This window comes from Tenrec ecaudatus, chromosome 9, assembly GCF_050624435.1.
Source record: "Tenrec ecaudatus isolate mTenEca1 chromosome 9, mTenEca1.hap1, whole genome shotgun sequence".
Taxonomy (NCBI): domain Eukaryota; kingdom Metazoa; phylum Chordata; class Mammalia; order Afrosoricida; family Tenrecidae; genus Tenrec; species Tenrec ecaudatus.
The window spans coordinates 106,957,633-106,985,017 of record NC_134538.1 but is presented as its reverse complement, the minus strand read 5'-3'; the positions used below and the strand labels follow the sequence as shown (position 1 = coordinate 106,985,017).

General features: G+C 39.1%; 1 protein-coding gene across 2 annotated transcripts in view; it reads left to right on the top strand.

The window, feature by feature from the left end:
* Positions 1 to 27,385, top strand: part of AKAP9 (A-kinase anchoring protein 9) — a 158,632-nt gene that overhangs the window by 98,836 nt on the left and 32,411 nt on the right. For both annotated transcript variants that reach the window (XM_075558430.1, XM_075558429.1), the window contains exons 19-25: positions 10,776 to 10,938; positions 14,118 to 14,330; positions 16,833 to 17,065; positions 17,858 to 17,977; positions 20,736 to 20,912; positions 21,513 to 21,617; positions 27,059 to 27,211. In XM_075558430.1, the coding sequence (XP_075414545.1) occupies positions 10,776 to 10,938; positions 14,118 to 14,330; positions 16,833 to 17,065; positions 17,858 to 17,977; positions 20,736 to 20,912; positions 21,513 to 21,617; positions 27,059 to 27,211 (1,164 nt within the window). The remainder of the gene's footprint in view (positions 1 to 10,775; positions 10,939 to 14,117; positions 14,331 to 16,832; positions 17,066 to 17,857; positions 17,978 to 20,735; positions 20,913 to 21,512; positions 21,618 to 27,058; positions 27,212 to 27,385) is intronic.

Sequence of the window (27,385 nt, the reverse complement as noted above, 5' to 3'; positions counted from 1 at the left end):
TTAATCCATGCTTGTAACAACTTTCATAAAAAGAGCTAGCCACTTTTTCAATTAATGGTCTTCTTAGCTATAGACAAAGCAATATATTTTGAAATCTGAAGATCATCAGTGAACTTACAAGCACACTTTCATTGAAGCAGTAGAAATGAAAGCCTGATACAGAAGAGAATGGTAGGAGAGAAGGTGAAAACTTGGACAAATACAAGCTAAGTCTCTCAGGAAAACTGTGGCAAATTTGAGATTTGAGAACAAGAGTGACTGTGCATCATAAGTCCTCCAGGTGACGTGTGGAAACAAGGGGAAGCTCAGGATGGAAGGACAGAAGTGCTCGCATGTCAAAACCCTGGAAGGTGTGAGGAGCCCTAATATTGCTAGCAGGAAAAGAATCTTACCAACTTTGTGTTTTACAGAGATCACTCACACACTTGTGTGATGGGTGGATATGCAGGAGGGTGGTAAAGAAGGGTGTTGAATGGAGCGAGGAGAAGGTGACAGCTTCCTTGCTGAAGTCATAAGACATCAAGTTGATGCAGGAGAAAAATGATTTGAAAGAGAGGAAGGTGAAGTCTATGGCCTTGATGGATTAGAGCTCAATATAAAGAAAATTAAAACCCTAGTTGGATCAAGTAACTCATGATAAATGGGACAAAGGTTGAAGTTGTCAAGGATTTCATTTTACCTGGATCCACGATCAGTACCCTTGGAAGCAGCAATCAAGAAATCAGTTGGAATCTGTCGCTGAAGACAAAGTGGGTGCCTAAGAAAATGTGAAGAAAGCTGATGGTGTCTGGCTATCAAAAGATAGTGTTGGGGGGTCTTACAGGCTTGAAGATAAACAAGCAGCCATCTAGTTGAGAAGCAAAAAAGTCCACATAGATGCAGTACACCAGCCTGTGTGATCAGGAGGTGTTGATGGGATCAGGTATCAGGTACTAAAGACCCAGAACAGAAAAATCATATTGTGAATGAGAGGGAGTATGGAGTGGAGACCCAAAGCCCATCTGTATACAACTGGACATCCCCTTACCGAAGGGTCACAAAAAAGAGACAAGCCAGTCAGGATGCCAGTGTAGCAACGATGAAACATACAACTTTCCTCTAGCTCCTAAATGCTTTCTCCCCCACCCCCACTATCATGACCCCAATTCTACCTTGTGAATCCCGCTAGACCAGAGCATGTACCTGGGTACAGATAAGAGCTGGAAACTCAGTAGCAGCTAACAGCAACAGTGTGTCTTTTGCTATCATAAAATAAGGCTTATGCTTAGCATAATGGTAACTTTCTGTTGGTTTGTAAACTTTCATTATGATTGTAAAAATAGAGATGGACCTTTAGGGCCTTAAAAAGGTTATCGCTTTTAACAGTTTTTATTTTGTAGTCTTTTTGTTACTCTACAGAGAAATTATCTTTGCAAGTGTTGGACAAACTAAAAATAGAAATCCATCTGTTCTGTAGGAATTGTTACACATCATTTAGTTTTCCAGATTCAAGTACCATTTTGAGCCAATGGAGTTTATTTGCCAATGGGCTTCTTTTAAGTTCTAGAAGAAATCAATTAAGAATGGTTTTCTTTTTTTCCTCCTTTTTAAAGAATGGTTTTTCATTGTAGGATTAGGTACAGTTTCATAATACTTTGAGACTAATGGAACCTAAGCTCCATGTGTCTTTATTTCCTCAAAAAAAAGTAACTCTGAGGATGTAACAGCAATACGTAGTAAGTTTCTGTTCTGTTTTTGTGTCCTCTCACAAAATAAGAAAACAACAAATTTTAGAAGAGAGCAACAGAATTGTTTTCCAGTGAGGAAAATGACATGGGGGAAATTTAGATGTCATTTATTTTTTTTAATTCAAACTGTTTTGTTTGGGAAATGCTGGAGGTTAATGAGCCCTGGTGGGCTCTGTCAGGTAAGTGTTGAACTGCTGATGGAAAGGTCGGCAGATCAAATCAGCCATGCTGCATGAGAAAAATGAAGCTGTTTGCAATTGTACAGATTTTCAGTCAGGAACACTAAATAAGGGCAATATGAGTTGGAATTGACTCGAAGGCCATGTGTTTACTGTAAATTAATAATCTTGAAATGTATATTAAGCTCTTGATTATCATAAACCTAGGAATAATGAGGTAGTCTGGATAATTAAAACTGTGTCCCTCTAAAAATTATTCATTTTATTTGAACTGGTTTTGATTGTCCCTCCCAAAAAAAATGTTTTATGTGCCAAGATGAAAATTAATTTTTAATAGAAAAAAATAATAATTTAAGTTCAATTATTTTAATTCACAGTAATCCTTCTGAAAAGCAGTTGCTGTACTGTACTATCCATGAATGTACTGTTGTCATGAGGACTGTCATAAGTCATTTTAATCTCTTGCTTTATTGAGTCCTCTTTCCCTTTCCTTTCTTTGAGGTTATCTTGACCTAAATGTTGCCACTTATAAAGAGGTAGTTCTTAACTTACAGGGGCTTTGTTTTTGTTTCAAATAAAAGAAATTAGACACTGTGTTATCAAAATAAACTTAATTTGTAGAGAGAGCAGGGAATGAGGTAGTTGATATGCTAAGCATGGGTGCTACCACTTCTTAAAAGGTGAACAGCCAGGATTTTGGTAATTTTTTTAAATCGTTTTTTTTGGGGGGACTCATACAATTCTTACCACAATCCATACATCTATCCATTGTGTCAAGCACATTTGTACATTTGTTGCCCTCATTATTCTCAAAACATTTGCTTTCTACTTGAGCCCTTGGGTATCAGCTCCTCATTTTTCTCCCTCCCTTCCCCCCTCCCCCTCCCTTATGAACCCTTGATAATTTATAAATTATTATTTTGTCATGTTACACTGTCCAACGTCTCCCTTCAACCACTTTTGTGTTTTCCGTCCCCCAGGGAGGAGGTTATATGTAGATCCTTATAATCGGTTCCCCCTTTCTATTTCCAACCTTCCGTCCACCCTCCAGGCATCGCCACTCTCACCACTGGTCCTGAAGGGATCATCTGTCCTGGATTCCCTGTGTTTCCAGTTCCTATCTGTAGCAGTGTTCATCCTCTGGTCTAGCCAGATTTGTATGGTAGAATTGGGATCATGATAGTGGGGGGGAGGGCAAGCATTTAGGAACTAGAAGAAAGTTGTATGTTTCATCGTTGCTACACCGCACCCTTACTGGATTGTCTCCTTCCCGTGACCCTTCTGTAAGGGTTGCCTACAGATCTATGTGCATATATTTATAGGTTTAGCATTAAGGCAGCAGATGGACATTGGACTTCCACTCAAGTACTTAATGCAAGAACACGTTGTTCTATTAAATTGGCATTCCATGATGCACACCTTCCCAACACTATCACTGAAGACAAAGCGGGTGCATAAACAAATGTGGTGAAGAAAGCTGATGGTGCCCGGCTATCAAAAGATACAGCATCTGGGGTCTTAAAGACTTGCAGGTAAACAAGCAGCCATCTAGCTCATAAGCAACAAAGCCCACATGGAAGAAGCACACCAACCTGTGACCACGATGTGATTTTGGTAGTTTTATCAGCACAACTAAACCCACTGACATCAAATTAATTCTAACTCACAGAAACCCAAAGAACTTTCCCCGTGGGTATAAATCTTTGTGGGAGCAGAAAGCCTCCTCTTTCTCTTGTGGAGCCACTGGTGGAGTCAAACTGCTGACCTTGCTGTTAACAGCCCACGCATAACCCACTAACCCACCAGGTTCCTGATAGCTACTAGAGTTAGAGGAAAATCAGGTTTGGCTGCAGCTGTCTTAGGGTTAAGCCTCCGTCTTAAGCAACTGCTAAGTTATTTTTTCAGACTAACTAGAGGACTCAGAGAGTAAGGGAAGTTGGTCATTTCCAAGTTGCAGAATTTTTACAGCAGTTTTATTTGTCCTTTATCCACATACACAATTCAATAGTACAATCATTACCACAATCAATTTTAGGACATTACTTCATCTTTGTACTCGCTGTTATTAGTGTAGTTAGCATTTTTAAGCTGTGGCAAAAATATACAAAACAAAGCATTCTCCAGTTCAACAGCTGCTACATGTATGACTCGGGGCCATCGATTATGCTCTTCCTGTCGCACAACCATTATTGATAGCCTTTTCGAAATTATCCCACCACCATTGACATCAATTTTGCCCCCTAAGCAAAAGCTCTGCCTCTTTCACCCAGGGTAACCATCGGCCAACTTTAGTTTCTTTTTTTTTTTTAGTAGTTTTCTTGATAAAATACCATACACTTCCATAGTCAATTCACTTTCCTTTTCATCGTTTTATTAGGGGCTCGTGCAACTTTTATCACAATCCATACATACATAATTGTGTAAAGCACATTTGTACGTTCATTACCCTCATCATTCTCAAAGCATTTTGTTCTAATCACTTTTTAAAAGTTGTATACATCATCACATTCAGTTCTAGTGCATTCATTGTTTGCTCCCCGATTCATCTCAGCCTCCCCACCCCCAAGTTGCAGAATTTGTGACAAGCAGCTGCCCATCTTCTTCCCCACACTCTCTCATCAATTTTGAGCTTATCTACTTTGAAGAATTGGCGTTAGCAGCTTCTTTAAATAACCAAATCACTGAAAGTGGCATAAAGTGGATTTTTATTGATATTACCTACTTGCTTTTCTAGATTAGACAAAGGCCTTGTGGCTGGCTTTAGGGTGTTTCGTTTCAGGATGGAGAAAAGACACTGCCTTGGTTAGTTAGTGCTGCTGTCGTGGAATGCCCAGGAGCCTGGGTGGCTGAGTCTCGGGTGCTGGCGGAAGGAGGGACTGTCCTCAGTTGGCTCTGAGCAGAGGCCTTTATTTCCTCTCAGCATCTGTGGGCCTGCCGTTCCGTGGAGATTTCTATGTTTCCCGGCTTTGGAACCCCACTCTGCAACCAGCTCTTTTTTCTTAGTGTTAATCAGGGCCTTATTTCTCTGCTTTCTTCTCTCTTATAAAAGATGATGCAGGGAAAACCCCATTACGGGGCTGTGACCTGAGTACGGGTGTGGCATCCGACCCTGATGCCCTCAAAATTGATTGGCTGATCACATCAGAACCTATCATGGAGGAGGAGTGCATCATTAGGTAACTGTCAGACTACTGAGGGTCTGGAGGATAATGACCCAGCCAAGTTGACACCCAGCTGAGGGGTACACAGTTCATTCCATGACACGGCCCCAAATGAAAGTTTTTTTGCCTTATTAAAAAGAGCTTAATTATTGCAAATCTCTTAACATTAAAAAGCAAGGTGTTTATCTTTTCAAATTCTTAATAGGTAATTTACTACTCTCCTGGTTTCTGGAGTAACCAGAGGCTAACTCAGTTTTCTCACCTGTTACTTGGACTTTTAAATTTTAGTGAAGAGTACATAGGCTCTTATGTGGTGTACATACCAACTACCGTATATAATGTATATAATGCAGCTGAAAAACAAGGCATGTGTTGCTTCTTTTTCTTAACGTTTACGCTGTGAACAATTCAATGTGGAAATGAGTCATGATAGCGTATCTGTATTTAGCTTCAGGGGCTGTACAAAAGAATGAGTATTCATTTTAAGGAAATATCAAAAACAAGTACTAATTCAGTTTCCCAAAAATGATTATTTGAACTGATTTAATAGTGTGGACTCAGTGATTTAGCATTTTAAATTAAAACACTGCTTTAATAGGATGGAAAAACACCAGCTTCTTTTTGAAGCATTAATAATCTGTTTAAATGTCCCGTTCAGAGCTCTGGTGTGAAACATGGATCCTGTTAGACAGGCTTTGGTATGGGCGTGTTCATTCACATTCCACCTGTCAGTGTATCTATAGGTAAGGACATGATACCACACCCTGTGTTCCGACCTTTTCCCAGAGGACACTGACTAGAAGCCTTTGGCTGGGCATGAGAGAACTGAGTATAGCTCAAGTTCAGACCTTTTCTTTTTGAATTGAGTAAAGCAGCAAGAACAAGGCAAATCGTGGTACAACTGCATGCGTTTCTCAAGACGGCTTCCAAGGAGATTTAAAACTTGACCTGCCAACGTCTGCTTGGAGAGCTTATTTATTAACACAGACCTGTTTGATACTGAAAGCTGGCTTATGGCTCAGCTAACGAGATATTTATAGTTTCATTTCATCATGGATTTAATTAATTATTTTTGTTGAATGAAGGTCTTTTTGTTTACTTGCTTAATTGACTTATATTTTTTGTTTTTGTTTTTTCCTGTTTTTTAATTTAGTTGAGTTTTTCATTGTTAGTGTTGTTTTTGGGTTTTGATTTTTATGATGAAGACCTGGGTTTATTTTTGGTTTTTTTTACATTTATGGGCATTTTTCCTGTACTTTCTCCTCCTTTTTATTGTTCAATCCTATGGATTAATTTTTTAATGTTTATTTGGTATTGTTTAAAATAATGGACTAAAAATGAACTTTTAAAATTGAGTGAAAACTTGATATAGCAGATGAGGACGATTGGCAGCTACATCTTGCAGAATGGATTCTTATAGATCTTACTTAGCAACTGTCAGACTCAGTGGCTCTTGTTCGGAAGAACAAGATGAAGACATTTATGAGGTGGAATCTCGAGTCCCTTTACCAAATCCTTTTCCTCTGTGTGAACATTTGGATGAAAATAACTCAGTAATTGTTAATACTTCTATTTTTCATTTTAATCATAAAAGAAATGGACACATGTTGAAACTTATTTCTAGAATCTCACTACCTACTCCTCCTTATTCAGTAAGTATGAAAAAAATATTGCTTTAGTTAAATCCCTGTGTATAATAAGAAGTGAAACCTGAAGTGTCTCTAGTGAGATTAAGTGCGCCGCTCTCCTTTTGTGGTGTTTGGCACGCTATGCTGCCACTGCTATGTTTATTGAAGGGCTGAATTTGGGCTAAGAGCCCCAACTTGGCTACCTTTTTAATCTGAGATACTATTACGGTTCTTCAATGCCAGGAAAGCTGTATAAAATGATCCTGCTTGTGCCCTTAAGAATTTTACTGTGTGTATTCACTGTGCCAGTCTGAGTGAAAATGAAATGTTTTCGAGAATGGGCATTGAGTCTAAAATCGAGCCATTAGGAGATGTGTACTATCAGATGGCATACTGACTGTAGTACCAGACATGACAAAAAATAAATTATTTTTCATCTGGCTGTTAATCCTATAAGGAAATATTCTTTGGAGCTTTCTATATGAAATACGCTTTACAAACATTGCTAAGTGTGTTTAGCATACTGATATTTCAGATTCAACACGTTCAGATGTTGTGAATGATCCACCACAGACTACTCAGTGAAACTCCAAGGGTTCAGCACTTTCTAGCCCTTTCATATACTAGCTCATATTTAACAAGCCAGGTGATTTCGGAAGTTAGTCTTACTGCCTGTCCTGCCACGTATATATTAAGATAAAATATTTTCTTAATGCTTTACCACATACATTATAAAAATAATTTATTGTAAAATGTATTAAACAAAAGACTTTGCATTTTAATCATTTTAAGTGCATAATGCAGTGACATTAACTACTTCACTATGTTACAGAATTAATTTTTTTTTCCAAAAGTTTTCAGCAATTCAAACGGTACATTATGTATTTTCAACGTGGCGGTAATTAATAGGTCTTTTTAGATAACCATTTGAAAGGAATCTTGCCTCCCAGTAAAAAGTGTATCCTCCCTGTTGCAGATGAAATTAGCTTGCTAGATTTACTGTGTTTGATTGTTTGAGCTTATTAATTTTTGTAAAACAAATTATTTTATATAATAAACAGAAAATATTTAAGAATAATTTAGATGTGACTAAGAAACGGAATAGAAGCCTGGTAATGTGGTGGTTACACGTTGGACTGCAATCTGAATGGGTGGCAGTTCCAAACCACCAGCAACTCCGTGGGAGAAACTGCAAGTAGTTAGTCTCAGAAACTCACAGAGGTTCGCTGTGAGTCAGTAATGACCAGATGGCAGTGAGTTCGGGTTTTAAGGAGTACAATATATTTGCAAAGACTTACTTAATTTTGTTATCTAAAGCAAATATTTATTTTGTTGGTTTCTGTAATGTAAATTTGAACATGAAAAATATCCATATCCCTTCTGGCACAGCTTTGAACTCTGAGAAGTTTTGTAATATTTACCAGAAAGCCACTATATAGTACACAGAAAAACTTTATATTTCCATATGTGGAAGCAATTTGTATAATTTTAAAATGTGTGTTTTGGCAATAAGTTCAGAGATATAATTCTGTGCAAGTTAGTTCATTACTTTATGGTCATGTTTCTTTGTAATCGAAACTAATGTGCATTAGTTACACACATTCAAAAGGAAAATAATCCTTTGCCATTCAAAGTTGATTAGCATTTTTGCAGCAGCAATGTATTACAGACATCTCAGGAAATATTTTATGGTTATAATGTACACTCAATTTCTTATGAATCTTAAATGAGTGCTTATATTTTCAAATAATAAAATTTTAATGATATTTAAAACATTAAAGTAAGAATGAATGCATCTTGGAGATCCTGGAAATTGATGTAGAGTATCCATAAAGAGCTTTAATAACTCTAAAATTAATTTCCTATCATCAGTACCACTAAGATGGAAAGAGAGGCCTTGTGTTTACCAATAAACTCTTCTTAAATATCATAATTGTGTGATGCATATGGTGACTGTGAGTTAGCATCAACTCAGTGGCAGTGAGTGAGTGGTAAACGGTTACTGGTTTTTAAAGGTTTATTGAGTGGTGTTAATAATCTAGAACTAAGTACTAGAAGAGGAGCTTTGACAGTGTGCGATATGCCTTGGGCTGCTAACTGCAAAGCCAGCAGTTCAAAACCACCAGACACTCCTCAAGTGAAAGATGAAGTCTTCTACTCATGTAAAGAGTTAAAGTCTCATGACCATTCTGCCTGTGATGCTCGCCATCATGAATGTATGGGTGCTATAGCAAAATTTACTGAAGAAACTAGATGGTGACTGGCTATGGTCCTAAAGGCTTATCTTCAAACAAGCAGCCACCGAACTAAGCCCCCTTGGAAGAAGCATCTGTGTGATCCAAGGATGGTAAATAATATAATCCAAATCTGAAGGAGGGAATGGTATCTGGGCTTCAATTTTGAACTCCTGGTTTGCAGAAGGCTTTGGATGACAGTAGAAGCCTAAAATCCATTTGCAGGGTCCACACAGATTAAGCCTCAGCTAAATCTCTCTGACCAAAGTCAAGGGATGTGAATAGACTTGTTAGGAGACATACAGCATTGTAAACTTGCTTATGGGGGATATAGTTAGGTTAAAATATAGTATCTTACCATTTGATTTCCTTATTGATTCACTTAAAAGTTGTTTCCATTTTTTTTTAAGTGTAAATGAAATGCACACATATTAAGCCTCCTGTGAATCTCCTCTGAGCACAGACTAGTGGTGTGAGCAGCCTTGGGGTCAAGCAGAGCACAGCGGATGGTGGATTAGTAGGGATGCGGTTAGCTTAAAATTCAACACTTAACAACTTGATCCCCCTTTGGACTCATTTTAAATTTGTTCTCGTTTTTAATATTTTCTACTTTCTTTTCGACTGAGGTTTTTCTGTTTTACTTTGTTTTTGTTGTTAGTTTTTTGGATTTGTGTATGTGTTTTGGTATGTTTTATGTATATTACATCTAGGATAAGTAAATCTATAAAAACAGTAACTGGATTAATGGTTCCTTGGGAGTGTGGCAGGGTAGGTTCGGGGGGAAATGGGGAGCAAATAACAATGAGTACAAGAAAGTATTCTAAAATTTATTGTATTGATGATTCTACAATTCATCTTGATATGCTTGAACTATCAGATTATATGATAGTGGATTATGTGCTGGTATTTTTTTTAAGCATCACAGTCTTGGAAACTCACAGGACAGTTCCACCCCGCCTCGTAGAGTCACCATGAGTCAGTTCAGTGGCAGTGAGAAGTTCTAGAAATAGTTGAGCTCAAAATTTTCCCCATGTAGTTGTTTTGACAAAAACAGGTGCTAAGCAAGTACTGACAATCAGAAGCCCAGAAACCTAAAGTGGAACCAATGCTTTTCTGCATTGTCATACAGTGGATCCAATAACCGTGGTCCACTTATCTCCTCATTGAACATTTTAGCCTTGAGTCTTTACTTTCTCACTTTAGAATTATTTAAGAATGAGGTCAATATGTACCAATAGCAGTATTTAAAAGCATTCTGTTATGATGAATGCTTTATGATCCAAGATTTATAAAATAAGCTGAATAGTCTCCATAGAGTCTTGTTTTACAAATGGATAGAAATATATAGCTTTTCACTTAAACACATGTTTATAAATATAATTTATTTTTGTTATGCCACCATGATTTATCATTAATGTCATGATGTTATGTATTGTTAGCCCCTCAAAGTGCCGATGCAGAATCACAGCCAACAGACGATTTTAAGGCAAAGTAAATAAAAGTGATCATGTAGCACAGTTACATGAAATACCAAAAAGCCTATGCTTCACTGACTTTAGATCTCCCTTTACCTGATTGATAGAATGCTGATCTAGTAATTCAGAGTAGTTTATTTCCAAAAGAAGCCTATTGAGTTAAACCAGAATGCACTTTTTTGGAAAGCTATACACAGCTAATCTATCTTTTACTGTGATTTATTCTACTAATGTTAGTAAGAAATAATTAGATGACAGCAATTTAGGAATCTTGACTTTTATTTAAAATCTTTTAGCTTTAAGTGGGGAAATAACTAGTATTCCCAATGATTTAATTCTGTTCCTTCATGTATCCTTTCTCTCCTGTTCAGCTCGAGCATGCAAAAGTTACACAGACAGAGTTGATGCGTGAATCGTTCCGACAGAAGCATGAAGCGACAGAGTCCCTCAAGTGCCAAGAAGAGCTTCGAGAGCGCCTTGAGGAAGAGACGAGGGCCAGGGAGCAGCTGGCTGGAGAGCTCAGCAAGGCTGAAGGTAAGCAACGAAGCCTGGAAAATTTTAAGCTCTGGAAATAGAAGTTTGGGTGCACATCTAGGTTTAGAAACCACCAATCTAATATAAGATGACTACTGAAGAGCCCAGAGGAGCCCTGGCAGCATCCTGCCAGTGTCTTGGGCTGCGATCTGCAAGGTCAGAGCAAGGGGAAGCTTTCTACTCCAGTAAAGGTCTAGCGTCTTGTAGGTGCTTCTACTCTGTCCTGTAGGAGGATTGCTTTGGGTTGGAATCTATCCAATGGCAGTGAGTTGTCTGAAGAATTATTATAGCTTCTCTTAAAAGTGCTTCCAAATAATTTTAATACTATATACACATACCTAAAATTATGTAAAGACTCTGACAGAATTACAGAAAAGAGTACAAATTTTAGAAATTCTAGAAATGAATAATGATGAGTTGTTACCATAATCTCATTATCCTTAAAAAAAACATCAATAATCTAAAACTTGTCAAGGATTCATGAGCGGGGTGGGCGGGAGAGGGAAGGGGAAGAAATGGGGACCTGATATCGGGCTCAAATAGGAAGTGCATGCTTTGAAAATGATGGCAGCATACGTGCAAAGGTGCTTGATACACTGCATGAATGTATGTATTTTGTTAAGAGAGGTAAGAGCCTCCAATAAAAGTATTAAGAAAAATCTCTTATAACTTTAAGGTATTGAAATTACACCTAAAACATGCTAATAAATAGATTGTTCAGGTTCAGCATTAAATTGAGGAGCCTGGATTAAGACCCTTAAAGCCACATAATCTTTTTGTTCTGCCATACTGTTGTGGGGTATTGACTTTCTAAAATTACTTAAAATAACAGCTTTCTCTAGTTTATTTAAAATGTGATTGAGTTCACAGTCATCTGGTTTATACGAGGGGGTACCCCCCCCAAAAAAACATGGAATCATTCCCACCCCACCTCCCAAAAGCTATGTAGTTAAAAAAAATTTTTTTTAACGAAACAACCTTATCACCTTCAAAATACTCTCTGTTATATTTAATACATTTGTCAAAATTTGCAATTCCATTCTTTCAACCTCATCTGTTTGGATGACTAACAGCGCCTCTCGTTTTTTTCTTCACCTCTTCTATGTCGTCAGATCACTGTCCTTTCATGTTCTTCAATCATAGAAGCAAAAGAAATCACCCGAAGTGAGGTCAAATGAGTAAGGTGTGTGGGACAAGAGAGGCATGCTGTTTTTCACCAAAAACTGGGCACACTGAGAAGGCTGCGTGAGCAGTGCATTGTACTGGCAAAACCAGTCCCTGGTCTACCACATATAAGGCCTTTTGTGTTGCACACTGTTATCCAGTCTTTTCAGAACCTCTAAAGAGAAAGCTTGATTTACAGTCTGACCTGGTGGAACAAACTCCAGGTGTCTGTTTGGGAAGCTGACGGATATCCAGAATATCAATGTCTGATGACACCAAATGTCATCAATCGACATTTCACCTTTTCGAAACCACAAAACCGCTCATACCTTTGAGTCTCCCCCATAGCACTGTCCTTGTATGCTGTGTTCAACATCACAATTCTGTGACATTTTTCCCAAGCAGGAAACATTTCACAGCTTCACACTGTTCTCTTAAATCAGCCATCACAAACAAAGGAGATTTGAGCAAAACTGCTTTTACGAACAAATTCACTGTAACCAGAGAGAACCTTCCCAAGCAATGCCACTGGGTGCGCCAACTCAGAGTGAGTTGCTCAGTGCTCTCCTAGAGGAAAAAAGTGCGTACTAATAACGCTCGGCTCTGCCCAGCGCAATTCTGGGTTTTCGAAGGGTGCTCCCTTGTATTCAACTCTCCAGGACTCTGTCTAATCATATTTGTCCATGTAAGCTTAACGTAGCACAGTAATGCAAAGTTCAGAAAAACTGCATGGTCAACAATAGTTAGTAAGATAGTGACTCCATGGAACATACCATAATAAAAGTTAATAGTTACTTGCAAGCAACTTTCTAAGGAACAGCAAATAGTCTCCTTCTGGCTGGAGGAGCAACAGAGAAGCTCAAGAACCAGAGAAATGACACATTTCCCACGCATTTCCTCATAAAGCATTATCTCTGAGGCCCGACGACATCCACAGGAAGCCCAGCCAAGGCACTTAGCGGATCAAAGATTGCAGTTGTATCATAGGCACATGAAGAGGGGAGAGCTATTAGAGAGGGGAAAAATACTAACAGACATCTTACTGTGGTTTTAAGAGGTTTTCTCCCTTCCCCTCAAAACCAAATATTAGCCAGAAAAGTTCCTAACCCAAAATTAATCCTGCCAGAGGCTTTTTTATTTTTCACTCAAAGTTGCTAATCTTTTCTTTCCTGTTCAAAGTAGGCTTACTTAATTTAAAGTTCAAAAAGTTTCAAACCTGCACATGATGATGGACCAAATTCCACCTTGAGATCTGATATCAGTTAAACTCAAGAAAGGGAAATGTCAGAGTTCAGTCAATTTTATAATAAGGTTGATTTAAAATTTCTTCTACCTCTTTATGGGCTTCATTATAATTAGCCTACTTGTGCCGTCCTCCCTGGGGGACAGACTACAGAAAGGAGGGTGATGGGAGACGGACAGGGCAAGATATGACAGAATGATAATTAATAAATTATCAAGGGCTCGTGAGGGAGGGGGGAGCGGGGAGGGAGGAGAAAAAAGAGGACTTGATGCAAAGGGCTTAAGTGGAGAGCAAATGCTTTGAAAATGATGAGGGCAAAGAATGTACAGATGTGCTGTACACAATTGATGTATGTATGGATTGTGATAAGAGTTGTATGAATCCCTAATAAAATGTTTAAAAATAAAAATAGAAAAAAAATTAGCCTACTTAAAGTCATTTGTTGTCATTGGGTTTAGAATCAGAATGGTCTCCCTATATGAATGTAGAATTACTGCTCAGAACGAAACCTGGTCTAGTTATCTTCTCATTAAGAACTTTAGCCTCAGGCCTGTACTTTCTCCCTTTATAACTGTTTAAGAATGAGGCCAGTGTGTTTAGAAGAGAAAAGTTGATGGCTGCTTTTGTCAGCAGCAAATATATTCAAGAATTGCAGTAGGTTGGAATCATTTAAAGGTTTGCTGCCCTTATAGCCACTAATGTTTATATTAAAATCTGAGTGTAATGTTTGAAATGACATTTAGTCCCATTCATGGTTCATTTTACTTTGTAGGTGTCATTGATGGTTATGCAGATGAAAGAACGTACTTTGAAAGGCAAATTCGGGAAAAGTCGGACATGGTCGCCCGTCTGGAGCAGGAGTTGTTAAGTGCGAGTGACCGATTACTAGAGCTGGAAGCAGAGCGGCAGCAGGTCCTCGAGGAGAAGGAGTTGCTGTCCAGACAGAAGGAGGCGATGAAAGCAGAGGCAGGCCCCGCTGAGCAGCGTATGTACTTTTCAAACCTTGCATGAAATACTGTTATGATTTATTTACGTGCTTTAAAAGTTCACCCTGCCTTGCCCCCCTTTTTCAGTGACACGACCATGTGTTTTATATAAAAAGCAAACCAAACGCGCATCGCTATCGAGTCAATTTCAACTCCTAAAACCCGAAAGGACAGAACAAAACTGCCCCATAAGGTTCTTACAGCTGTAAATCGATACAGAAACCAACTGCCACGTCTTTCTCCTGAGGAGCAGCTGCTGGGTTCCAACCACTGTCCTTTTCGTTAGCAGCTGAGCACTTCAACCACTGTGTTATAAGAGGATTAGAAATCATGAACAGAAAAGCTAACTTCTAGGCAATGTCTCATTGGGCAAGCCATGTAGAATTGGAACCCCCTCCTTTGACATGCTGCAGAAAGAGTTGTCCTCAAGCTTCTGCCGCAAGAGAAAGCTGCAAATCACGGTGCAGAATATCTTGAAAATTGTGTAAGGTTTGGTTCTTTTCATGGAGAAGCAGAAGAAATATATAGTTATATAACTCAGAGCACTGACTTAGCACAAGTAGTGAACAGATAGTGGCGGAGTTTGGCCTCCCAAGTAGAAGTGATTGAAAAACTGCTAAGAGCCTTTTAAGATTTTAATTTAGAAACTATTCTTCATTGTTTCCTTAAGTGAGAAATTAAGTAACATCTTGAAGTTAACGTCTGTTCATTGGTTTTAGAAAAAATGTCAGGTTTTGCAATGATAGAGCTTTAAATCCCCCCATTCCTTTCTATTTTATATTACACAATACAGTTGGAATTATAAATGTGTAATCACTAATTTCACTTTGTCAGTTTAAAAATACAAGTTGTTAAAAGTATATATAGTGAGTTTCTTTCTGGCTTCTCAAATTAGTGTAACAGGTTGAGGATTGGCATTTTAATACGGGAAATATATATATGGTACTCATAATTATTCAAGCAGTATTGAAACTTCCCAAAATGTTACCATTGATGATAATTGCTTCAACTTTTGCTTTTAGTTATTTTTCCCTTTTGTGCATTTTCACATTTTAGGAAGTGATATTTTTTGTTTTTTATTTTTTCTTTTCCTATTTTTGTAGGACTAGTAGACGCTGCAGTCGATGCAGCACCTGGAGCAGGTGTGTCTGCAATTGCATGGCAGGCTTTGGGTGGCAGACTTGCAACTCATAGCATTGGATGCCCTTTGAATTTTCAACCAACTAACATACCTCTAATTTTGCAATTCTGTTGATGTGGTGCATACCTAACAGCTTTTCTCTTTAACAAAAACTTTCTTACAAAAAATTTATATAAATCCACTTTACCAAATTAGATTCCTAGTGACCATCATCTTATATCTGTTTTTTTATAGAGAATTTTTAAAGAATGTGTTGGTGTTTTTTCATTAACCAGTATACTAAACTCTTGTGATCTCTGAATTTTCAAATGCTCTTTCTTAATCTGGAAGTATATAAGATGATGGTATCAAATGGATCTATGAAATCTGGTCAGATTTTTCTAGTTGATTAACTTTTTATTCTAATTTCCAATATCGGTATTGATCTTAGTGCTATGCTTTTTTTCTGTAGAAGAGTTCTAAAGTTTTCTATCAAGCTATTACTAGTTTTAAATAGATCGTAAAGACTCTTGATATATTACTTTTCATCTTCACTAGAGAATTATTGTACTTTTGCTGTGTATTCTCAATTATTACATTATTATTGATAATAATAGCTTACACTTAGGTAGTCCTTAACACACCAGAAGACCTATTCTTTACATATATGAACTCCTTTAATCATATAGTAACTGTAAGAGATCAGGACTGCTGTTACCACATGAAAGGAAACTAGAGTACCTTATGTGTCACAGGAAAGAAGTGCCAGCCCTGGGATTTAAACCTGTACTCCCTCCTGGTGAGCATATAGCTCATTCCCTCTCATTCTTGTCAGCTTCCCTGCGCACATGCATGCGAGAACCACTAAGGAGTACAGAGTCAGGAAGGAATAAAACTGACAGGAAATTTTGGATGCAGATATGTTTCATCATGGCCTTGGCTAACGATTTCACATTTGATCTTCGTGTGTATTATATGTGCACATGAAAGTGACTTTATGGTTTTGGGATGAATCGATCTTTGCCTCCGATAAAGAAAACAGTGGCTTTTTCTTATTCTTGAGCTTCACATTTCGTTCTGCCTAGAGAAAGCAGGTTCATTGGTCACTTGCTATGCTGTTTTCACAGAAATATTCTAAAGTGACAGGACATACTCTTTTCTGTCAGTTCTTTATCAGTTTGTTGACACGGCCCTTTTACTTACACAGAAATATGTTAAGCTGTGTGATATTTTTAAAAGTGAGTATTTAACTGATTTTCTGTGCCTTTGAATTAAAACTCTGATTTTTATCTCATGAAAAGTTCAACAGTTATAGGTGATTACACAACCATAACACCATTAATTGTGATTTAACATGGTCTACCTTTACATTTGTACACAGAATTACTACAGGAAACAGAAAAGCTAATGAAAGAAAAACTAGAAGTACAATGTCAAGCTGAAAAAATACATGCTGACCTACAAAAACAAGTAAAAGCTCTAGAAATAGATGTTGAGGAACAAGTCAGTAAGTTTCTAGAGCTAGAACAAGAAAAAAATGCTGAGCTGATGGACCTCCGGCAACAAAACCAAGCACTGGAAAAGCAGTTAGAAAAAATGAGGAAATTTTTAGATGTAAGTATTCTCCATGTAAATATTGTTTATCTCAGGGGAATGCTAGTAAGTTACAATAGTTTCACGTATATGCTTTATTTTACCAATTGAATACTATTTCAGTAAGAAAATCCAACAATTGCTTTTGTTATCCAGCTATTTAAATTCAAATAGCCTAATTGTACATAAGCCCTTCCAGTTAGTCCCTCACAAATCAGAATTAAGAAGCTTGTTTTAGTCTTTTAGCAAATTAGTCAGAAGAAACATGAGTTTTCAGAGCTCAGACTGCTTTACCCTCGAGTGGTGGACGCACAGACATCCGTGTGCGTGGAGTAGAGTGAGAGTCATTGCCAATGTCGTGACAGCCTCCAGGAAAAGGTGAACTCTCGAAGCCTGATGATGTTTTCTAAACAGACTTCAGAGGGAGATTCTGTGCTTTATAATTTTTGGTAAGAACTTATGTTAAGATGAAAGAAATTGGTTTATCAAACAACTGGTTTTATGTAATTAAGTTGATTAAGTTACCAGTGGAATTGCTCCTTTATTCCAAAAAAGTAAGTGCGGTTTAAGGAGAATGCTTTTATTCATTCTGTATCTCACATTAGTTGAATAAAGAAAAATTTGAGCTTCAAAATACACTTTAATACTTTCATTTTTGCTCCAGAACCAAAGTAAGCTACGTACCATTGCAAGAATGTTACTTTTCTAAATCTGTATAGTTTAGGCTATTCTATGACAGATTATTCAATAATAGATCTACAATTAAAAGGAAACACATCTTCAATACATATTGTTTCATTTTTTGAACTCCAGGAGCAAGCCATTGATCGAGAACATGAGAGAGATGTTTTCCAACAAGAAATACAGAAACTAGAGCAGCAGCTTAAGGTTGTTCCTCGATTCCAGCCTGTCAGTGAGCACCAAACTAGAGAGGTAAGGACTCTGTTGAGATTGCTCACAGTACTTGTATCTGGGACAGAAAATAAATACTGTACATCCACACCAATATGACTAAGTTCCCAGGACCAGATCATTATGTGAAAGTGAGAATTATGCAAAAATGAAGAGTGACCACTTCACACAATCTAGCATAGCTACGTCATTGCAAAACTGCCAACTTACATGAATTCCTAGCTGTCAAACTGCTGACACTCATAGCCCAGCCACCTTGACACAAAACTGTAAACATCACAGCTGGTGCTAGTCTTACTTCGCACCAGGACATTGATTGTATCATTAATGCGCAGTGTGGTCAAACAGTTGATTTTTTTTTTACCATTTTTATAAATATGGAATGTCAGATATTGAGACCATTGATCTGTTTGGTGTAGGGGTATATAAATCTTAAAATCAGAAAATGTAGTAGTTTCAACATGAGGTCCCTGAAACCCTACAAATTAATGTTTGAAATTTGGACTGTGCTCTATTGAAATCCTCCCCATCTGTATACATGTTCTGGTATTGACCAATTAAATAAAGTGCCCTATTTCTAATTCTATTCCCAATAAAACTGATCAGAAGAGTTATCAAATATTCAGTGTCTTTACTTCCCCAGCTCCTCTTATCAATTGACTTGTGAAGCTTCCAGACAGTTTATATTAGTGGGGTGCATTGAAACTGATCTTGTGGAGGTTGACAGTCATCTCACAACCGTACCCAAGAATCTTCTTTCTGTCCTCACTTCCCTGACCATGCAGTGGTAGCACAGCGCCTTCTTGAAACACTTCCTTATCTTGACTTCCATGACACACTGGGTCACTGTCTTCTGTTTCTCCTCTACCCAAAACTTCAATGATGCAGGGCTCCAAAATTGTCCTTGGACTCTATTTCCTTCTCTTATCAAGATTATCCCTAGTGATCACCTACAGATCACTCCACATTGGTGTTTCCAGCTAGGGCCTCTCTCCTGAGCACCAGACGTGAATATTCAGCCACTTGCATAGTGATTAAGCCATTAGTTGTTCCAGCCCACCAGCCATTCTGCCAATGAAAGGTCTGGCAGTCTGCCTCCCTGAAGACTGGAGCCTTACTATGGTCCCATGAGACAGAGTGGACTCACTAGCAACGGCTTTGGTTTTGTGTGGGCTTTCTCTCAGTACCTCCATAGAGTTCTCAAACGGACATTTCCAGAGAGAGCCCTGAGTCCTGATGACTCCTCACCAAAGAAGCGTGAGAGAAAAGTACGTTTCTTCTTCAACCCAGTGAATTCTGTGCCTCGCATACCTTCTTTATTGCTAGCTCCTAGAATTCATCCTTCATTTCATTCTTTTCTCTACCCTTCTGATCCGTTGGTGGGCCTAGCCATACTGTGTCCACTTTCTGTCATTTCTTTCAATCCTACTCCTCATTATTGGCATAGCCATTGTGGTCACCTTCTATCCATTCTTCCCTGCTTTACCCTTTTCACCCCATCTGTCCATTTTCCTCACAAAACACAGAAACTTAGTCAGAACTCAGTATTTATCAAATTAACTCTATGAAAGCGGTAAGATTCCATTTATGCATTGCTAAATGGAACTTGTCATGACCTTGAAGGAACTGATGCTTGGAGTAACAGAATATGTGAACTTGAGAGTTTGGCGTGGTCATCTTCTATGATGTAGTGCCCTTATGCTGGAAAGGTTTGACCCTCCTCATTCTTGAAACAGACACTAACCGGGATGTGGAAGCTTGATTCTCTTCAGGAACCTTGTGATCCATTTGTTTTCTGCCTACTGTGCCTCGTGTGACTCCTCAGCCGCGGATTGCTCTAGATGAGAGACAATCCCGTTATTATCGTTTGCTGTGCCTACTTGGTTGTCTTTTCTTTTGACCCTACTCCAGATCTTAGTCCACGCATTACTGTTATAGTTTCTCCTCGGGGCTTTTGATTTTATCATCTTTGATCCTGGAATTAGTGTTAAACTTGCATTTGGTTAATGTTCAGAGAAATGATACTCATTGTAAAATCTGACAAATAAGATAGAAATCCTTACTGTCCTTACTATTACATTTATTTCTTCCTTTTTTTAACTAAGGGTGTTCTCCAGTCATGTAATGAATTTCATAATCCTTCCTACAGTTCCATTGCCCTTCCTGCCATTTTCCATCACACTGTCTCATTGCAGAAGACCCGCACACCAGAATCACTTAGGGACAGTCTTAGTCCCTCCGACCACACTGGCTCGCACCTCTCTTCTGGGTTGGAGGATTACCTAAAGGAGGCTACATCAAAGACTCCCTCCCCACTCCCAACCCTGCTGCATTCAAAATGATTGTATGCTTACCTGTGCTGACTGTAGTCATTCGTGGGACAGGACACCCATGAAAGATTTCCTAGGTAGTTTATCCCACAAGAGAGGTCAAGTCAAGGCTCTGCTGATGTGTCATTTCTATTACACTGTGGTATGTATGATGGTGCCGTTAAAGCTCAATTTATTATCTCCTGTTAGCCGGTGAAAGTCTTAGTCTTAAAGAAAGAATTGTTTTTAAAAGGTTCCATGAAAGCATTGTTATTTTTCTTTTGCTAGTGCTGATTGGCTACATTAAGCCAGAAAAATGACACTTTGACTGAGACAAAAAAAGTTTATCCTTACCACAAATATACTTAGCAAAGCATTCTCAAACACCGGGTAAATTTAGGGTATGCTTTATCATTTCTAGCTTGCTGTAATTTTTAAGTTGTTCTTTGTTTTGCTTATTATATTTCCAGGTTGAACAATTAACAAATCATCTGAAAGAAAAAACTGACAGGTGCAGTGAGCTCTTGCTATCCAAAGAGCAGCTTCAGAGGGATGTACATGAACGAAATGAAGAGATTGAGAAGCTGGAGTGCAGAGTGAGGGAGCTAGAGCAAGCCCTGCTCGTTAGTGCAGACCCTTTCCAACGGGTGAGGTCGCTTTCTCTTTCTTTTTGCCGTTACTCTTGGTGCTTTGATATAAGTTACACCTAAAAATGACTATGGACGTCTTCCTGGCATGACAACAAAATGTAGACATGTTTATATGTATTGCTGATATGATGCCTTTACTTCCAAAGGTGGTTTGCATACTATAACCCTGAGAAAGGAAGATTAGTTAGCCAAAAAGATTAGCCTGGTAATTATCGATCAAAGTTGTGCTGCCAAAGTGATCGTTGAGTGAAAGGGCTGTGGGCACTGCTTTAGCTCGATGCTTCCCCCAGCCTGAGGAGCCATGATAGCCATCACCATTTTACTGCAGAAAACAAAAATGGATACAAGAGACAAGTGTACGAAGCGAGTCTGGGGCATAGCTGATGGAGGATGACTTGTCTTTTCTCTGAGAACTCTGATCTGAGACTGTCAAACATTCCTATAAATTTGTAGGGAATGCCTTCTAGCTTGAATAATTTTTTATTATTCATGAATGTAAATGATCCAATTCCATGTTGAGTATGATTTCTTCTCTAATTGAAATGGACAATAGAACTTATGGTCTGAAATTTTGAGAACATTCTCATGTATTTCAAGGTAGAGGATCTCAAACAGCTTGGAGCTGTAGATGCCAAAGCAGAACTGTCCCTTGAAGTGCAATTGCAGGCTGAGCGCGATGCCGTAGACAGAAAGGAAAAAGAGGTAAGGAGTGTAAGTGACAGAATGTGGTTTGAATTTCTGTCAGTAAACTGCCTCGAGAATATCAGTTGAGCATAAAGAAATCTGGGGCCTTTTTTAGCTCACTGCCCTAAGTTGGTTTTGAAAAGAATAAACTAGTGAACATGTAAATTGGCAGCGAACAGTGTTATGTCTTGAATTAAGGATCGAGTGACTCTCTCCCTGTGCTCACAATCATAGTTCTTTAGACTAGACAGAATCCATCAGCAGGTCCCAGCTCCTGCAGATGTGGAGAGGGCCGGAAACGGTGACTACATGGTTAAAACGACAGCTGGTTCTCTTCCTCAACTCATTAATAACAACAACAAGCCCTCTGCTAGAGCCCACTCATGCTAGAATGCTATGCCATGGTGCTTTATGCTTTATTGCAAAGGCAAGCATCCAGGTAGGTTTTGCCTTGTTGGTGAGAGTATGGAAAAACACCAGTCAAGATTTTTTGACATGCACTCTCTCACTGCCACCGAGTGGGCTTCAACACACAGTGACCCTATAAGACAGAGTTGAACTGCCCCTGTGGGTTTCTGGGACATTGAGCTCTTTAGAGAAGTAGAAAGCTTCATCTGGTGAATTTGAGCTGCTGACTGTACGGTGAGCAGCCCCATGTGTAACACACTACACCACCCGAGCACCTGTGTGTTGCTGTCCACTTGTGAAAAGAGCACCTGACTACAAGGAATGTGCTGTCTGATTAAGGAGACAGATACACATATAAAAGAGACAAAAACATTTTGTAAAAAAGAACGAAACAACACAAAGAGGTGCAAATTAATGTAATTCAAACAGCACAAACATCAAAGGGTGGCGAAACTAAACAAGATTGAAACACATAGCTTTTAGCCTAAAAGACTTGTAAGTTATAATTAACTGTTCTGGTACTTGGTTGTGATCACACAGATTGGAGTCTGGCTGATTAAGGGGAAAGAATGCCCTGTAACAACATGGTTTGGTATTTGAGTCCCTACTGTGATGCTGCTTACCTATGGATAAGTGCTGGTGCTTTGGACCAGTGCTTCTCAACAATTAGGGTGCAAGTGGCTACATGTTGGGCTGTTAACCGCAAGGGGAACAACGCCATCAGCTGCTCCATGGGAGAAAGACTGGGCTTTCTCCTCCCCGCAAGTGTTACAGGCATGGAGACACACGGGCAGCTCTACCCTCTTCCTACACGATCTGTGAGTCAGCACTGACTCGCTGGCAGTGAGTTTGGTTGAGTTTTGACTCACCTGGGAATCTTGATAAAATGCAGATTCTGATTCAGCAAGTCTGAGGTGGGCTTGAAGTTCTTTGTGCCAATGCTGCTGCTCCTGAGACCACGATGCCTACAAAGACTTCAGAAGTTCTTGTAGCAATAAGAAAAGCAAATATCCAGTGAGACAGGGCAGAAAATTTGGCTCAAATAACTACACATGTCATCAAATAATACCATGTCATCAGAAGTAATTGTAGAAGACAGGCATAGGTGTAAATACTATTATATAACTTTGAGGAAGATTAAAATCATCACAGTTACCAAGACTTGATAATTACATATGCCCACTCACTAAATGTACTTAAAATGTATCTATTGGGTTTAATTACCGGTTTACAAAACATCCTAAGTATAAGTCTTGCACATTGCTTATTAGACATAGGATGCCTGATAATTAACAGTGTAATACTCCAGAGAAATCTCCTCCCGTTTAAAAAGAAAAACCTGGCTTCCCTGAATACCAGCCCTGTGAGCTGCAGGGCAAGTTACTTCGTCTCTCCGTCACGCCTCTCCTCCTCTCTAAAGTTAATATAATCACAAGTCAGACCTCATAAGGTTGTTACAGGGCTTGTGGTTTTGTTTTTTGCTTTCATTACAGCGTTTAGTAGTAAACTATGTCTAAATGATAGCTATTTTACTAGTATTGATACTATTTCTGTTGAGGCAGTCCTAGATTGAATGATTTCTCTGGGTGTTTGCCAACGCTAAGAGACGATTCTAATCACATGCCAACATGAGATCAGCATATGTCCTACTTCACCTTCTCGCCCAATAAATGATTTATGGGCTGTTTTCTCAGCCAGCTGCTACTAAATGCTGCTCGTGGGTGTCAGGCTGCTTCGTTTTGTCATTTGTTTTATTTTTGTGGGAAAATGTGCGCCACAAACCCAGCTCCCATTGCACAGTGTCTGGACACAGTGGTCAGGGCCTTGGTTGCTTTCCACAGGGTCAGCACTCATGGCTGCCATTGTAGTTGTTTTGCTTGCATTTGCTTGGTCTCTCTGCCCCTAACATTTATGCTTTAAAATAATTATTTACTTTGGTTTCATATAGATACATAACATCTGTTTTACAGTTTTCTCCTTTTTGATCTGGATTTACCTATTGTATTCCTGATTAGAATGCTCAAGAGTTAGATTGCTTTTAATACAGCCACTTAGACCATCAGATAAATACACATTTGAAAATGTACTCATCACTGCCTCTCACCCCAGAAGAATTTACTTGAGAGGACAGCACTGAAGCTGCAGCTAGGGGAGAGGGCCATGTCTGATCAGAGCACATGGGAGCAAAGAAAGGGGAGGAAGAGAGAGTGGAGCACATCCTGGCCCATCAGGCCTAGAGGATGATATCCCCACACTGAACAGTCAATGGACAGAGTGGAAAATATGGCTGACCCCAGTATGAGACACACCGTCCCTTGATGGCCCAGGGCCCTAAGGGGGACAACGCTGGAGACTCAGGGTCGGGACTGACCCAGACTGACGCTGTGACACTGAGGCAAACCACTACAAGTGTGCGGCAGAGCAACCGTGGAAGCAGAGCAGGGAGCCCCAAGGGAGTACAAAGCACAGACTCTGGGGCCAAGCATGGTATCCCATGGGACACGACCTAGAGATCAGAAATCAGACCTGTATCTATTAACAGGTTTTTCTTTTTGAAATTTTTTTCTTTCAATTAATTTATTCTTCTATGGGTAATTAGTTTCCTTTTATGTTGTCATAGCTGTGTTCTCACTAATCGTCTATCTTGCTATGACTTGATTTTTGGTGCATATTATTATCTCTACAGATCTATCTAGATAGATAGACTGGATGAATAATCTGGAGGAGAAAACAACGGGACCAATAGTTCTGGGGGGACAAGGGAGAGGGGGAGGGAGGGGTCAAGGAGGTGGTGCTGACCAACCCAGGGACAGGGAAGCAATAAGTGATCCAAAATCAGTAGCAAGGAGGGGTGTGAATGGCCTGGTAGGGATTCAGCAAGGGCAAGGTAACCAAGATAAATTACTAAAACCCAAATGAAGGATGAGCATGATGGTGGGACAAGAGGAAAGTAAAAGGAAATAGAGGAAAGAACTAGGTGACAAAGGATATTTACAGAGGTCTAAAGACTGGAGTGTACCTATGTAAATATATTTATATGAGTGTAGGGAAACAGATCTGTGTGCATATATTTATAGGTTTAGTACTAAGGCAGCAGATGGACATCGGGCCTCCACTCAAGTACTTACTCAATGCAAGAACACGTTGTTCTATTAAATTGGCATTCCAGGATGCACACCTTCCCAACATGATTGCCAAAGAAAAATGTGTACATAAGAAAATGTAGTGAAGAAAGCTGGCGGTGCCCGGCTATCAAAAGATACAGCGTCTGGGGTTCTTAAAGACTTGAAGATAAACGAGTGGCTATCTAGCTGAGAAGCTTAAAAGCCCGCATGGAAAATGCACACCAGCCTGGCTGACCACAAGGTGTAGAAGGGACCAGGTATCAGACATGAAAGAACTAAAAATCATATCAATGGGTGTCCACCTCCCTGATTCGATCAATGAAGACAAACGTGAGCATAAGCAAATGTGGTGACAAAAGCTGATGATGCCCAGCTATCAAAAGATGTAGCGTCTGGGGTTTAAATGCTTGATGATAAACAAGTGGCCATCTAGTTCAGAAGCAACAAAGCCCACATGGAAGAAACACACCAGCCTGTGTGACCACGAGCTGTCGAAGGGATCAGGTATCAAGCATCAAGGAACAAAAAATCATATCATTGAAAATGTGGGTGAGTGCAGAGTGGAGACTCAAAACCCATCGGTAGCCAACCGGACACCCCTTACTGAAGGGATGTGGGGAGGAAATGAGCCAGTCAGGGTATAGGGTAGCAAGGATGAAACATATAACTTTCCTCTAATTCTTAAATACTTTTCCGCGCCCCCCCCCCCACTATCATGATCCCAATTCTACCTTACAAATCTGGCTAGACCAGAGAATGTACATAGGTACAGATAGGAACTGGAAACACAGGGAATCCAGGACAGATGACCCCTCCAGGACCAGTGATGAGAGTGGGGATTCCTGGAGGGTGGAGAGAATGGGGTAGAAAAGGGGAACGGATTACAAGAATCTAGGTATGGCCTCCTCCCTGGGGGATGGATAGCAGAGAAGAAGGCAGGGGGAGACGTCGGACAGTGTAACATCTGACAAAATAATAATAATTGAAGAATGATGAATGGTTCATGAAGTAGGGGGGAGTGAGAAGGGAGGGGGAAATGAGCAGCAGATATTAAGGGCTCAAGTAGAAGGCAAATGTTTTGAGAATGTTGATGGCAACAAATGTACATAAGTTCTTGACACATGGATGTATGTATGGATTGTGATAAGAATTGTACGAGCCCCCAATAAAATGATTTTTAAAAATGTACTCATCAAATATTTATTAAACATCTCCAAAGGCATGAGCTGTCTTTTAAGTATGATTAATACTATTATTATTCCTAGTCAAACTCACTTCCTATAATATGATGATAATTAGCTCTGCATCTTTATTGTGAGTTTCAGCCTCTATTTTACTGTCTATCATAGCAATTGCTTTGCAAATCATGATAATCCATTCTCCACAATAAGCCAACTGTTCTACCAACAGTTGCTTTCCAGTTTTCTCCAAAAATTGTCTTTAAAATGTACTCTGTTTCGTTTAGACACATCATATTGTTTCTATACTTTAGAGGCTCTCTCACTCTTGGTGCCTGCTTCAGCTTCTGTTGCCTTGTGGGCTAATTAGATACCTTGGGCTAACGTGAGCAGATCTTACTCCTTGGCCACTGAAACAACTGCCTTCTTTCTACAGATCTTGATGCTGTTTTAGCCCTTCTAACATAAATAAGAGTGAGATGTGCCCCCTCTCGCATCTTGCCTTGACTCTCTGTTCTTCATCCATCAGAGGGCACGTTGGGTAGGGAGGTTCCCCTGGCCTTCCTCAGATATGTTTCTCTAACCGGGCAGGTGCTGATCTGACTGAGGAAGCCCACTTTCTTACTCTGTTATGTACATGTTTTAAGGAAGCATGCTTTAGAGCAGTCGTACACACTTTTGAGAAATAAGTATGTGCATAAACTAATTTTGTGTTTTTTTTGTTCTTGTTAAAAATTTTGGTTTTAAGATCACAAACTTAGAAGAACAATTAGAACAGTTTAGAGAAGAACTGGAAAATAAGAATGAAGAAGTTCAGCAACTACATATGCAATTAGAAATACAGAAAAAGGAGTCCACTACCCGCTTGCAGGAACTTGAACAAGAAAACAAACTGTTTAAGGTAATTAGTGTTTCTAAAAAAAATTTTTTTTTAACTCTGCCTAAGAATAATTTGTAGTTTTGGTCCTGCTTATCCTTGTAAGCATATTCAAAGCTAGTTACTAAATAATATTGAGTAGCTAGATTAGAAGAGAAGTGGATTTGTGGGGGATTTATTTTAAACTCAATTTGGACA